Genomic DNA, 15527 nt, shown 5'->3' on the forward strand with positions numbered 1-15527 from the left:
GACAGATTCTGGCGCAGACAGAATTTCTGGCGCAATGCGACAGAATCTGGCGCACAACCCTACAAAACATGTCGGGTTTGCAATAGTAAATGAGGGCCAATGTCTTCTTAAAAAGCATCCTTATGGTATAATCCTTATAGCATGAATCTGGCCCTATCATACAATATTGATATATGTAACAATATGTATGTATGTGTGTGTGTATATATATATATATATATATATATATATATATATGTGTATGTATGTATAAATGGTAGATAGTGGCCTTATAACTTTTAGTAGGATTGTGTATACAGCTATATAACTAAATGCTGTATTCAGATGTTTAATCATATAATTGGTGTTGCCTGATGGATTAATTCATGATTATTAATCTCAGGAATAATATAACGTACTATGAAAATATAGTAGCCATGATGTATATGTATATGTATATATATATATATCACTTGTGGTGAATTTAATCATACTGGCTATAATTAATGATTAGCTGTGATGTCATGAGCTTAGACATGTGACTTGCCTTGATCTCCATACACATCCAGGCACACAGACATCCAGAGGGAGATCCAGATACAGAGGGACCCATCCTGATCACAAAGGCTACCTGAAGGGGCGGAGCCATGAAGAGTCAGGGAGAAATACTTCAGTCCATATGCCCATTTCTCACCGGTTATTGACTTCAGGCGTTCCCATGGGATCCAGGCAGCCATCTTTCTTTTATCCAGAAGTGCCCTTGGTAAGATACACTGGTTTATTATTTGAATAAAATATCTCATTTTATGTGGACAACTTAGAACCGATCCACCGACACGGTCCACGCCAATCCCTCTCTGACACAGAGGATCCACCTCCAGCTTGCCGAATCATAACACTGCTTATATACATGACATCATAATAATAATTACCCCGAGAGAACTTATTTTAAGTTTTCCTAATAAAGTATATTTTTTATACTGTATCTTACCAGGGAAAAGCTGGGGTTAGGACTGGACGGGGTTTATTCCCATTTTATATATCTAGAGACAATATGCCCATAGGATATCATATAATATGATGTTCTCTACACATAGTAATCTACTGATATCTGAACTAACCCACTTCTGCGATTAGGTTTAATCTTTTAATAACTTAATAATACCGTATATACTCGAGTATAAGCCGACCCGAGTATAAGCCAAGACCCCTAATTTCAACCCAAAATCCCAGGAAAAGTTATTGACTCGAGTATAAGCCTAGGGTGGGAAATACATCATCCCCCCCCTTCATCATCCCACACCCCCCCCTTCATCATCCTCTTGTCATCATCTGCCCGCAGTGGTCTTCAACCTGCGGACCTCCAGAGGTTTCAAAACTACAACTCCCAGCAAGCCCGGGCAGCCATCACTGGGGGCGCCTCTTCTCCGCGCTTCCGGCCCGGAATAGAGGCGTTGCCTTGACAATGACGCAGAAGTACGTTGGCAATGAACATACCTCTGCGTTGTTGTCAAGGCAACGTGACTATTCTGGGGCCGGGCCCGAAGCGCTTAGAAGAGGCCTCCCCGGTGAAGATAGCAGCCCGGAACCAGTATCCCACCGGACCACCTCCTCACCGGACAGCCCTGCAGCACCGGACCAGCGCCGAGCGGAGGTGAGTACTGTACAGAACTAAAGGGGGGTGAGAGGGGGCTGGATGATGTCGAAGGCCGCCGATGGCTGCCCGGGCTTGCTGGGAGTTGTAGTTTTGAAACCTCTGGAGGTCCGCAGGTTGAAGACCACTGCGGGTGGAGAGTTCACTCGAGTATAAGCCGAGGGGGGTGTTTTCAGCACGAAAAATCGTGCTGAAAAACTCGGCTTATACTCGAGTATATACGGTATATCATTGTTTTATATCTGACATTGTGTCATTGATATTTTCTTTATATCTTTTTATTGATATCATGGTCTTTTTTTTATTATTCCTTTATGTAACCAATAAATGTATATATCATTTTTTTTTTATACCTGCATTATTATTTTATTATATTAAAAGTTACTTTACCACTACTATAGAACTCATATCTGGGAAAATAGTCGGGCCCAGATGTGGTGAATTGCATTGTTTGTATATTTTTGGCAATACATAAGGGTCATAATATTTTTCATATTTTTGTTGACCATAATTAATAATTCATAATTCATACATGAGTTATTAACCCCCGACAATAAAATATATAGAGTAAACTTATATAAAGATAAACATAAAACATATAGAGAAAGCATATATATATATATATGTATCCTTTGTTGTGTATCCTTTGTTGTGTATCCTATGTTGTGTATCCTATGTTGTGTATCCTATGTTGTGTATCCTATGTTGTGTATCCTATGTTGTGTATCCTATGTTGTGTATCCAATGCTGTGTATCCAATGCTGTGTATCCTATGGCTGTGTATCCTATGGCTGTGTATCCTATGGCTGTGTATCCTATGGCTGTGTATCCTACGTTGTGTGTCCTGTGCTGTGTGTCCTGTGCTGTGTGTCCTGGGCTGTGTATCCTGTGTTGTGTGTCCTGTGTTGTGTGTCCTGTGTTGTGTGTCCTGTGTTGTGTGTCCTGTGTTGTGTGTCCTGTGTTGTGTGTCCTGTGTTGTGTGTCCTGTGTTGTGTGTCCTGTGCTGTGTGTCCTGTGCTGCTGTGTATCCTGTGCTGATACTCCCACCAACATTCCGACTGGGGGAGGACGTGGCAGGGAGTTCTGCTCCCTGCCCGTCCAACAATTCCTTTACCAGACATATTTTTTTTTATAAAAAAAAAAAAAGATTTTGAGGTTATTTTTTTATGTTTTTGAGGTGATTTGTCACTCACCTTCTAGTCAACTTAAAATAAAAAATACACCTTAACCCACTGCACAATGCTGTGCTCACCTTGCTTTGTATTGTAGTGTGATAGCTTTCTATTGGCTTATTCTGCAGTCACAATGCTGGGATTTGTAGTACAGCAACTAGACATGGTAATGCATAAGGTCGTGCACAGGTTGACTAAATAGAGGGCTTGAACCCCTGCCCTTTTACTGCCCCTCCTTGAGGTGCCCTTTTTCCCTGGCAGGAATTTAATTAGGAAGATCCATGGCCTGTTCTCCGAATACAGCAGGGAGAAAGAGAAAGCGCTGTACATCTCTCCATCTGCTTGACTTACATTACGGCTGCCATCTGTATTAGAGGGAGCGCCACCCTCCTCAGACTGGTGGAAGTGCACTAAATTCCCTGAGCTTCTCCACTACTCTGAATGAGGAGAAGGAGGAGGTCTGGAAGCTGTGATAGCCTGGCTGGATGGGGGTGCACTAGGTGAATCCTGCAACTTCTGGCTCCTCTGCAGTGTCCTGTCCTGTCCTGTATGGCACCGTAGAACCCTTCAGGCAGTTATGGGTTATATATCTGATCTGTACAGCTCCTGGCTCATCTGCGTGTCCTCCCTTATCCTGTATGGCACCATAGAAGCCTTCAGGCAGTTATGGGTTATATATCTGATCTGTACAGCTCCTGGCTCATCTGCAGTGTCCTGTCCTGTCCTGTATGGCACCATAGAAGCCTTCAGGCAGTTATGGGTTATATATCTGATCTGTACAGCTCCTGGCTCATCTGCAGTGTCCTCTCCTGTCCTGTATGGCACCATAGAAGCCTTCAAGCAGTTATGGGTTATATATCTGATCTGTACAGCTCCTGGCTCATCTGCAGTGTCCTGTCCTGTCCTGTATAGCACCATAGAAGCCTTCAGGCAGTTATGGGTTATATATCTGATCTGTACAGCTCCTGGCTCCTCTGCAGTGTCCTCTCCTGTCCTGTATGGCACCGTAGAACCCTTCAGGCAGTTATGGGTTATATATCTGATCTGTACAGCTCCTGGCTCCTCTGCAGTGCCCTCCTTTATCCTGTATGGCACCGTAGAACCCTTCAGGCAGTTATGGGTTATAAATCTGATCTGTACAGCTCCTGGCTCATCTGTAGTGTCCTCTCCTGTCCTGTATGGCACCATAGAAGCCTTCAGGCAGTTATGGGTTATATATCTGATCTGTACAGCTCCTGGCTCATCTGCAGTGTCCTCTCCTGTCCTGTATGGCACCATAGAAGCCTTCAGGCAGTTATGGGTTATATATCTGATCTGTACAGCTCCTGGCTCCTCTGCAGTGTCCTCTCCTGTCCTGTATGGCACCGTAGAACCCTTCAGGCAGTTATGGGTTATAAATCTGATCTGTACAGCTCCTGGCTCATCTGTAGTGTCCTCTCCTGTCCTGTATGGCACCATAGAAGCCTTCAGGCAGTTATGGGTTATATATCTGATCTGTACAGCTCCTGGCTCATCTGCAGTGTCCTCTCCTGTCCTGTATGGCACCATAGAACCCTTCAGGCAGTTATGGGTTATATATCTGATCTGTACAGCTCCTGGCTCCTCTGCAGTGTCCTCTCCTGTTCTGCATGGCACCATAGAAGCCTTCAGGCAGTTATGGGTTATATATTTGATCTGCACAGCTCCTAGCTCATCTGCGTGTCCTCTCCTGTCCTGTATAGCACTATAAAAGTCTTCAGGCAGTTATGAGTTATGTATCTGATCTGTACAGCTCCTGGCTCATTGCAGTGTCCTCCCCTGTACTGTATAGCACTATAGAAGTCTTCAGGCACTTATGGGTGATATATCTGTTCTGTAAAGATCTTGGCTCCTCTACAGTATTCCTCACCTGTCCTGTATGGCACCATAGAAGTCTGCAGGAAGTTATGGGTTATAGATCTGATCTGCACAGCTCCTGTCTCATCTGCAGTGTCCTCTCCTGTCCTTTATAGCACTATAGAAGTCTTCAGGCAGTTATGGGTTATGTATATGATCAGTACAGCTCCTGGCTCCTCTCTGTATTACCTTTACCTGTCCTATATAGGACAATAGAGGTCTGCAGGCAGTTATAGGTTAGTTATCTGATCTGTACAGCACCTGTCTCCCCTGCAGTGTCCCTACCTGTCCTGTATGGCATCCTAGAAGTCTGCAGTCAGTTATAGGTTATTTATCTGATCTGTACAGCACCTGTCTCCCCTGCAGTGTCCCTACCTGTCCTGTATGGCATCATAGAAGTCTGCAGTCAGTTATAGGTTATGTATGTGATCTGTACAGCTCCTGGCTCCTCTGCAGTGTCATTACTTGTCCTGTATGGTACTACAGAGGTCTGCTGGCATTTATGGGTAATCTGATCTGTACAGCTCCTGGCTCCTCTGCAGTGTCCCTACCTGTCCTGTATGGTACTATAGAGATCTTAAGGCAGTTATAGGTTATTTATCTGATCTGTACAGCTCCTGGCTCCTCTGCAGTGTCTCTACCTGTCCTGTATGGTACTATAGAGGTCTGCAGGCAGTTATGGGTTATTTATCTGATCTGTACAGCTCCTGGATCCTCCGCAGTGTTTTTACCTGTCCTGTATGGTACTATAGAGGTCTGCAGGCAGTTATTGCTTTGTACTATATTTGTAAAGGCTTTCTGGGATCAGTCACAAGGCTCAGGTGGATGAACGTTTTAGAAGATTGTCAAGAATGGGATGTCATAAACGTCTCTCTTTACAAGGAAAGTAGGGGCACAATGGATATTACATATGGCACAATCAGTGGAATACTGCAGGTCAGCTGGGAGTAGTAGTCCTTTAGATTTCCTATCACAAGGCAGGGTGGTGCAGGTAACCTGATGTCCCCTGTGGGCCCATCTAGCTTTTGTCACATAAGTTGTTCCTGTAGTGTAAAGTGCAGGGATAAGACCTCTGGACCTCTAGGATTCTGTGAAATTAATTTATCGCTTTACATAAACTTCTTGGCCAAATCCAACACAATACAGAACAGTTTCTGTAGCACAGCTTGAAATGTTACAGCTTTTAAGCCAGATTAATGAGTATTTGGTCACTGTCCCTTTAAATTATACTTTCGCAGCAGATTTACTGAATTTGGAAGTCCCTAGGGATGTGAACTTGTAGTGACTAGTGCAGATGTAGATGTAGACAGATGTTCTCAGTCCAGTTAGCTTGTTCTCTGCTGATGAGGATCTACACTGTGATGCAGTACCTTTACTCAAAACTCTAGTTTTGGCACAATACCAAGAGGGACTTTCACAGAAAGGCTTTCAATGAAGGCCTAACTCCAAACATAGGTCACTAAAGAGATTAGTGTATGTAGAGGGACCCTTGTCCAGTTGTATTTGTGGTGTCCCGGCACTGTATTTCATACTGTGCCTTAGTCCCCAAAGTTAGAGTCCCTAGGACTGTCGGGGTTCGCTTCCCTAATTGACCCCTAGTCACCCCTTAGTAACTTGATATTTATAAATATCTATATAGATATATGTATATGGTGTTACTCACTTGTTTTAGCGTCGCAGGACCTGCGGGTCATTTGACCCGGTTCACAGAACTCTATGGTTTGCTAAAGGACCTTTGATGGTTCTAGTCAGGTGATCACCCCCAATCCATTGTAACGGTGAGTGACAGCTGATATGGACCAATGCAAAACAGCCAGCCCATGCCAATATAAGGGAGCTGCGCCATTTTATCTCTCTCTCTTGTTCCTGCGCTGCCAAGCAAGCAGCATCATTGCTCTTGGGTTGCTGACTCTGGACGAGGTAGGACCTCCGCAGCTTTCAAGACAATTACTAGGCCAAAGCCTTGCGGCCTAGGCCTGCGCTAGAGATGGATAGTTCGTAAAATTCCCCGCTATCTACTGGACCTAATCCAACCCCTAAATCCAGTGGATCTATGCAAAGACAATCCTCCTAATCTTAAGAGAACTTCCCGGTCCCAAGAAACTGTCAGTCACTGCTGTGCTGTCTATGTAGACTCTGTTATATGGACTGTTATCGATACTGCATGTACAGAAAATCTTCAGTAAAGTTCCTGCAAGTTTTAAGTTCAGCACTGCGGTGGACAGTCCATTTATTTTACACTTACCTATTGCTGTTGGGAAGGGTGGCGATAGGCCCAGCATCACTACAGAGTTTTAACCCCCACCCTGGCGTCACGAGTGACAAGGGTTAAATGAACCCCTCATATACTACAGCAACACCCCAACTACCCTACACCCCCACCAGGCTACCACATATTCTACTCTGTCTTAGATGGAAAAGTCCTTCTTGGAGATGAAGACTTGAGCACTTTATTCTCACAGCATTGACTGGAACAGTAAGAGTGCGTTGGTTTACCTAGAAATGACACTTCTTGATATAGGAATGTCTAGAAAAGATGGGTTATGAGATGGTGTTTTGGCAAAAGCCAGGCCTGGTAAACAAACTGGTTTGGGTCCAGCCCTTCTCCTGGTAGAGGGTGGCTGGACTACGGATGTCTCCCATAACCATTGACTCTGGGAAGTTCATGTGACCTTGGCATCATTCATCTGATACAGTAATGTAGATTTCAACCCTTTAAATTTTTTTGCAATATCTGAACGAGGAAGACAACTGTAGAGGATCATTAACGGGAGGAGATATCGTATCTGAACCCAACCCAAAACATTCCGATGAGTTGGAGTACACTATTGTGTATACCTGGGTCTGAAGGCTTGAAGCCCATTGTTTCATACATCCTCATTGCGGTAGACTGTACTGAAGTGGTGGAAAGGATGATCGCATTACACCCACTTTTCCGTGCATAGTCAATCAGCGTCCTGCATAACAATTTCGAGATCCCTTTGCCTCGGTGGTGACTGGCTACAAACATCCTCTTCAGCTCCACGTTCTTCTCATAGGGAGTAATATATGGAATGGCGGCCACTGTGCCCACAACTTCTCCTTCTAACTCTGCCACCCAGAAGCAGTAACCTTCCCTCTCAAGATAATATTTTCTTATGTCCATCAGATCTCCGGCCAGACCCCACTTGGCATGAGCAATGAAGAAAACACCACCGGGGATCCATAACATAAGCAAGGCACCAATCCCACCCAAGATGGAGTAGGCAAAGGATCCGGTAGTGACCAGAGGAAGGAAGAGTCCGGCCATCAGGAGGAGCCAGCACTGAGGCTGCCTTAGGGCACAGTAGAAAGTTGCAGGGATGTGCTCGTAACAACCGGACAGAAAGATCTCCCGGACCATACGGCGGTCGGATTCCTTGTAAAGACGGATGTTGTAAGTAGACATATTGTCTCCCTGGAACCAGAAAGAAACAAAATGAATACATGGAGATATATGGAGACGTTCTTATAGTAATGTTACAATTTATTTTTATTTTTTTTGGAAACGTTTCAGAGGGGGTGAGCTAAACTTACCTAATTCCATCTCTAACCACGCCCTCTCCGCGTCAATCACTCTGAGGGGTCATGATAATAGCGCAGCCTACAGGACTAGGTAAGTATAACTCCCCGCCCAGAGGGCTACTTATGGGGCCTATGGAGAGACTTTCTTACTTCATATCCTCACCATCCCTGCGAGCAGGAATATCTCTCAGGGATGGTGAGGATGGGGGCAACAAGTTATATAAAGTAAAATATGATTATTGGTTTCCTTTTAATATTACTCTCCACCTTTTCACTCTCTGGGGTCACATATCATTCCATACAGTCAGTCATATCAGATAGATAGATAGATAGATATAAGATACACAGATAGATAGATATGAGATGTGCCCGGGCGCCTGCTGCTATTGATCCGGGTCAGGGATCCAAAACAATATTCACAGATGAAGCGGTGGCACTCCAATAGGTGAAGAAAAGTGTTCTTCATTCACTCCATGGTGTAGCTACGTTTCAGCAACCTCACGTTGCCCTTTTCAAGCAAACAATGATGGTGAGTATTTAAGGCCACGCAGGGCCCACCCATCAATTAAAACAGTCATGTGATACAAAGGTCATGTGATTGGTGATATTGCAAAAAAAACATAATATATGGAATGTCACTTTATACAACTTCTTAGGCTTATCGACATTCATCTAGTGCACATATAGTCTGTACATCCTATTATACAGATTAAGTCACATGATACAGTGTATGAATGGCATATAATATCATAAAGACGTGGGTGGGGGACAGTATCACTCACCCGGCAGCAGGCATCGTTGTGATGAACGCTGAGACGCCAGACACGTCTGCGTTGCGGAGCGCAAACCGGATGTGACGTCAGCGTACTGTGTCATGTGACCGGTCATGTGGTCTGTTGCTGTAACCCGCGCATGCTCAAAGAACCGAGCTAGAGCATTCAGCGCCATCTTAAATAAGGGAAAAGTGCCAAGCTCATGTAGATGCCGTACAACCTCCCATCATATGGTAATTAGCATAGATAGATAGATAGATATGAGATAGTTGCATAGATAGATAGATAGATAGATACAACCAAAGAATAAGTTAGCCAGCACTATTGATTCCAAACAATTATATAGACCTGGCTTACAGGTGCAGGCTGCTCGGCTAAATGGCTCTTGCACCCCACCCACCTCTATTAGGTGTATATAAGGTGCCTTGGATGTTTCAGATCCTGCAATGCCTGTTGTACTGTTCACACAGAGGTATATTCACAGTGTAGGGTCCGTCCCAGAATGAGGTCACCTTACCGTGGTGGGACGGTCCAAGCTATTTGGCCGCCAAATTTGCAAGCTAAGTGCCTCATAATTTCATATTTTCATTTATTGCACTACAGCTATATAGCTTTTCATGTTCTATCTATATACTCATGTTTTATCTATATCTTTGTGCTAACAGTGTGCTGCTGTATTCTCCTGTTGATAGATAGATAGATATGAGATAGATAGAGATAGATATAGATAGATATGAGATAGATAGATAGATATGAGATAGATAGATATGAGATAGATAGATAGATAGATAGATGTAACAGACCTGGGAGTTGTCCCTATGAGATCTCTTCAGCCTGGAGTAAAATATTCATGTAATAGACCTTGCGTCCTCTCCTTTATACACAGTTCCATTAATCTATTAACTGTGTCCTAATACAAGGGAACTAAGGTCACCTACCAGCACGGTCAGCAGAGAGGAGAATGCTGGGAACTCTGACCCACTATATCCTCATGTGTCCACTTTCAACTAGCTCTACATGAGATCATTTACATAACAGCAGGTAGGTAGGTAAGTAGGTGATATTGCAGCCAATGTGTGGCCCCTATAGGATAGAATATCTTGAATGCTGAATACTGGAATCCACTGTTTTGAATAAATAGTCCACTTTATACATCCGTACAACCTGCGAAAAGCACACTACCCTTGAAAGACAGTAAGAAGTTTTGCTTGCTAACGCAGCTGCTACTACTACCACCAGACACCTGGCTGCTGTTCCTTCCTGTACTGGTGCTGCTACTGCCTCCAACATTCCGACTGATAGAGGACATGGCAGGGGTGTTCTCTCCTCTGTGGTGATTTGTTACTCACCCTCTAAATAACTCTAGAATGCAGATTTATGTTAAAATACACCTCAACCTTCTGCACAATGCTGTGCTCAACTTGCTGTGTATTGTAGTATGATAGCTTTCTATGGGCTTGTTCTGTAGTCACAATGCTGGGATTTGTAGTACATGTATGGTACTATAAAGGTACTTGGTCACTGTCCTTTTAAATTATGCTTTTGAAGCAGATCTACTGAATTTGGAAGTCCCTGAGATCATACTAGGGCGTGAACTTGTAGTGACCAGTGCAGATGTAGATGTAGACAGATGTTCTCAGTCCGTGATGCAGTACCTTTACTCAAAACTCTAGTTTTGGCACAATACCAAGAGGGACTTTCACAGCAAGACTTTCAATGAAGGCCTAACTCCAACCATAGGTCACTAAAGAGATTAGTGTATGTAGAGGGACCCTTGTCCAGTTGTATTCTACTCTGTCTTAGAGGGAAAAGTCCTTCTTGGAGATGAAAACTTGAGCACTTTTTCCTCACAGCATTGACTGGAACAGTAAGAGTGGGTTGGTTTACCGACCTAGTTTTTCTATACCACCAGCTGCTCAATTTTCTGTCACATGACACAGAGATCACTTCTGACTTAGTATATAGAAAACAACAGTAATTTGGCTTCGATGTTAATTAAAGCTGTCCAGCCACTTCCCCTGGCCGTGAGCGCACTGTCCCCTTCTCCCCTGCTGCCGGCGGGGCTTGGATGCGCCCTCATACGAATCCCAGTCCGTCACTTACCACGCTCCTCTGCTGCTTCTTCCTCCGCCTCTCAGCTCCGGGGCACGCATCCCCGTCTCCTAGGGCGCGCGAGCGCCGGAGCTCTGAAATTTAAAGGGCCAGTATGCCCATAATTATGTGAAACACCTGACACTACATGTCGTCAGGTGTCGTCTGCTGCAGCAAGTCCATCCTGCCTTGCGGCGGGCTCTGGCGAAGACCAGCGGCACCTTAGACTCCGCTCCCCGATACGGCCCATGTCATCAGCCACTCAGGTCAGTGGATCCACTTCTAGCACCATTACAAAAGCATTTAATGCAGGACACATAATTGGACGACTCTTATTTAAACACTAAAAAAACTAAAGTGAAAATACAACATATGCAAATGAATACAACATATGTATAAAAAGTAACCTCTTGCGCTTGTATCTGATAGGACAGATGGGTGGTCTGCACATTGCTATATTTATTAGACGTTATCATGATAGAATTGCAGCAAACAGGCCACGTGCACACACAACACAACGTGTCTCACAACCGGAGATAAGGCAATTTAAACATATGGCAAAACTTGAACCAAAAAAACAACACCGCACTGGAAAACAGATTTTTTTTTAACCAACTGGTGACAAAAAGTTGAATAGATCCTTTAAATGTACTTCTTTTTAGAAATCGTAATCCTTCCAGTACTTATCAGCTGCTGTATGCTCCACAGGAAGTTCTTTTCTTTTTTTGAATTCCTTTCTATCAGACCGCAGTGCTCTCTGTTGACACCTCTGCCCATTTTAGGAACTGTCCGGAGCAGGATAGATTTGCTATGGGGATTTATTCCTGCTCTGGACAGAGGTGTCAGCAGAGAGCACTGTGGTCAGACAGAAAGGAAATTCAAAAAGAAAAGAACTTCCTGTGGAGCATACAGCAGCTGATAAGTACTGGAAGGATTAAGATTTTTAAATAGAAGTAATTTACTAATCTGTTTAACTTTCTGGCACCAGTTGATTTAATTAAAAAATGTTTCCAGTGGAGTACCCCTTTAAGGCAAAGACATGAACAGTTCACTACCAGCTGTTGTGAACTGTAACTAATAGAAGCTGTTTAGTATGTAAAAATTAGGTCTAACCTCCAATTTAAGTCAACCAGCTTTCCAGCTTTCCAACCAGGCTGCTTTCAGCTGTTGCAAAACTACAACTCCCAGCCTGCCCGGACAGCCTTCGGCTGTCCGGGCAGGCTGGGAGTTGTAGTTTTGCACCAGCTTAAAGCACCCTGGTTTGGAAACACTGGTCCAGAACATCAATGCAATATGTTTCACGCTTAGTGAGTTTTTATATTACCGGCTCTAGTAGCTCGCGACAGTCTTTCAATACCAGAAACGGAGAGACCAGTGTCCTCGCCTGACCGTACCTCCCTGAAGTGACGGCTCAGATTAGAGTCATCAACTGCACTAGTATTCATGTCCACTAGATGTCGCCAGAACCTGCTCGTACGACCTACCTACTGAAGAAAGTAGGTGTTGCATGCAGCAAGACAAACTAAGCAGCAGCTATTGCGACTGTTGCTACAATGTATCCAGTATTCTATTTGGTTACACCTGAAACAAATTTGTCCCTAACGAGCGGGTCCTACAGACTCTATGGGTTCGCTTCTAGGCCGGAATTCAGAATCCCACTGACTTCCATGGGGCTCTGCGAGGAACTCTGCAAAAACTGTTGACAGGTTTAATGTTTTCGCAGAATCCGGTAGGCGGAATTTCCGCAGAGGAAACTTAGCTACATGTGAATAGAACACAACGTGCATTCAATTTTGCTGAATTTCCAAGCTGAAGTTGTGGCCAAAAATGTGCGGAAACACGGGTGGACAATCCACGCATTGAATGCTATTGTGGGCACTAGAACCACTAGGAAATGCATTATCTCATAGACGGCAAAGCATTTCCGAGCGGATTCTGCAGAAAGAAAAGACATGTCAGTGGTGTTGCTAGAGGGGGGCTAACAGGGCTGTAGCCCCTGGTCTCAGGCCCATAGCCCCAGTCCTCTGGCTACCACTGTCTTTTTTTTTTTCATGTAATTTTTCATGTAATTTTTTATCAGCTGAAAAGCTGAAAAGCTCCTCTCACCAGAGGCCACTGATGACACAAGACGGCACACAGACGTGTACACCAAGACGGCACACAGACGTGTACACCAAGACGGCACACAGACGTGTACACCAAGACAGCACACAGACGTGTACACCAAGACGGCACACAGACGTGTACACAGACGTGTACACCAAGACGGCACACATATGTGTACACCAAGACGGCACACAGACGTGTACACCAAGACGGCACACACAAACGTGTACACCAAGACGGCACACACAAACGTGTACACCAAGACGGCACACACAAACGTGTACACCAAGACGGCACACACAAACGTGTACACCAAGACGGCACACACAAACGTGTACACCAAGACGGCACACAGAAGTGTACACCAAGACGGCACACAGAAGTGTACACCAAGACAGCACACAGACGTGTACACCAAGACGGCACACAGACATGTACACCAAGACGGCACACAGACATGTACACCAAGACGGCACACGGACGTGTGTCAGGATCCGGACTGGTATGCAGCGAGGACACTGGTGGATCCTCTGTGTCAGTGGGGTGATGATGTGGGCCGTACCAAGGGAACGGAGTCTAAGGGGTTACTGGTTTTCACCAGAGCCCGCCGCAAAGCGGGATGGACTTGCAGCGGCAGGTAACCCCCAGGTCGTTCCACCCGATAGCGACTCAACCCTAGCTGACAGCTGAGACAGGCGCGGTACAAGGGATTAGGCAAGAGCAAGGTCGGACGTAGCAGAAGGTCAGGGCAGGCAGCAGGAGTCGTAGTCAGGGGCAACAGCAGAAGGTCTGGGTAAACAGGCTTGGGAACACACTAAACGCTTTCACAGGGCACAAGGCAACAGGATCCGGCGAGGACAGGAAGGGGAAGTGGGTTTAAAAACACAAGGCACAGGTGCAGGTACTGATTGGGCCAGGCACCAATCAATGTAGCACTGGCCCTTTAAATCTCAAAGAGCCGGCACGGGCGCGCCCTAGGGAGCGGGGCCGCGCGTGCCGGGACTGAGCAGACAGAGGACGGGGCAGGTGAGGAGATTGGGATGCGACCCGCGGGCGGGCGCGTCCCGCTACGCGGATCGCATCCCCGCCGGTGACACTAGTGCAGCACTCCCGGTCAGCGGGTCTGACCGGCGCTGCACGGAGACGAACGCCGCGAGCGCTCCGGGGAGGAGCAGGGACCCGGATCGCTCGGCGTAACAGTACCCCCCCCCCCTTTGGTATCCCCCCCTTTTTGGAGCCCAGGAACTTATGGATGAGCTCCTTGTCGAGGATATTATTTTCGGGTTCCCAAGACCTCTCTTCGGGGCCACAATTCTCCCAGTCAACGAGAATTTTTTTTTTTACCTCTGACTATCTTGGAGGTGAGGATTTCCTTTAACGTGAAGACATCAAAGGAGCCAGAGACAGGAGCAGGAGCGGTGACCTTGAGGGAAAAGCGGTTAAGAACGAGAGGTTTGAGAAGGGAAACATGAAAGGAGTTAGGAATACGAAGAGAAGGAGGAAGAAGAAGTTTGTAGAAGACAGGATTGATTTGACTCTTGATTTTAAATGGTCAAAGGTAATGTGGACCCAGCTTGTAGCTAGGAACACGAAAGCGGATATATTTGGCAGAGAGCCACACTTTGTCCCCAGGGGTGAAGAGAGGAGGAGTTCTTCTCTTCATATCTGCATGTCTCTTCATACGAGACGAGCCAGTAGGAGCGACTTTTGAGTCTCCTTCCAGTTAACAGAGAAGTCCCGAGTAACTTCATCTACAGCAGGCAGTCCAGAAGAATTGGGAATGGGAAGGGGGGGCAGAGGGCGATGGCCGTACACCACAAAGAATGGGGATTTGGCAGAGGATTCCGAAATTTTGAAATTGTACGAGAATTGAGCCCAGGGCAGAAGGTCGACCCAATCGTCTTGGCGGGAGGAGACAAAATGTTGCAAATAGTCACCAAGAATCTGGTTTACTCTCTCTACTTGTCCATTGGATTGGGGGTGATAGGAGGACGAGAAATTTAATTTGATTTTTAATTGGTTGTTACGCCGAGCGCTCCGGGTCCCCGTTCCTCCCCGGAGCGCTCGCCTCATCCTCGTTGCTGCAGCGCCCCGGTCAGATCCACTGACCGGGTGCACTGCGATACCGCCTCCAGCCGGGATGCGATTCGCGATGCGGGTGGCGCCCGCTCGCGATGCGCACCCCGGCTCCCGTACCTGACTCGCTCTCCGTCGGTCCTGTCCCGGCGCGCGCGGCCCCGCTCCCTAGGGCGCGCGCGCGCCGGGTCTCTGCGATTTAAAGGGCCAGTGCACCAATGATGGTGCCTGGTCCAATCTTCCCAATTACCTTGATTA

General features: G+C 45.9%; 1 protein-coding gene across 4 annotated transcripts in view; it reads right to left on the minus strand.

Annotated features, from left to right (window-relative positions):
- Positions 1 to 6442: 6442 nt before the first annotated feature.
- LOC130296463 (putative N-acetyltransferase 8B) overlaps positions 6443 to 15527 on the minus strand; it is a 58318-nt gene continuing 49233 nt past the window's right edge. For 2 of the 4 annotated variants that reach the window (XM_056548042.1, XM_056548294.1), the window contains exon 2: positions 6443 to 8116. In XM_056548042.1, coding sequence (XP_056404017.1) covers positions 7445 to 8116 — 672 coding nt within the window. In that variant the 3' untranslated portion in view covers positions 6443 to 7444. Of the gene's footprint in view, positions 8117 to 9005; positions 9172 to 9799; positions 9813 to 12411; positions 12465 to 15527 lie in introns of those variants that run through there. The other 2 variants (XM_056548207.1, XM_056548127.1) reach the window with 2 other exon arrangements.

Source organism: Hyla sarda, chromosome 1 (genome assembly GCF_029499605.1).
Source record: "Hyla sarda isolate aHylSar1 chromosome 1, aHylSar1.hap1, whole genome shotgun sequence".
Classification (NCBI taxonomy): domain Eukaryota; kingdom Metazoa; phylum Chordata; class Amphibia; order Anura; family Hylidae; genus Hyla; species Hyla sarda.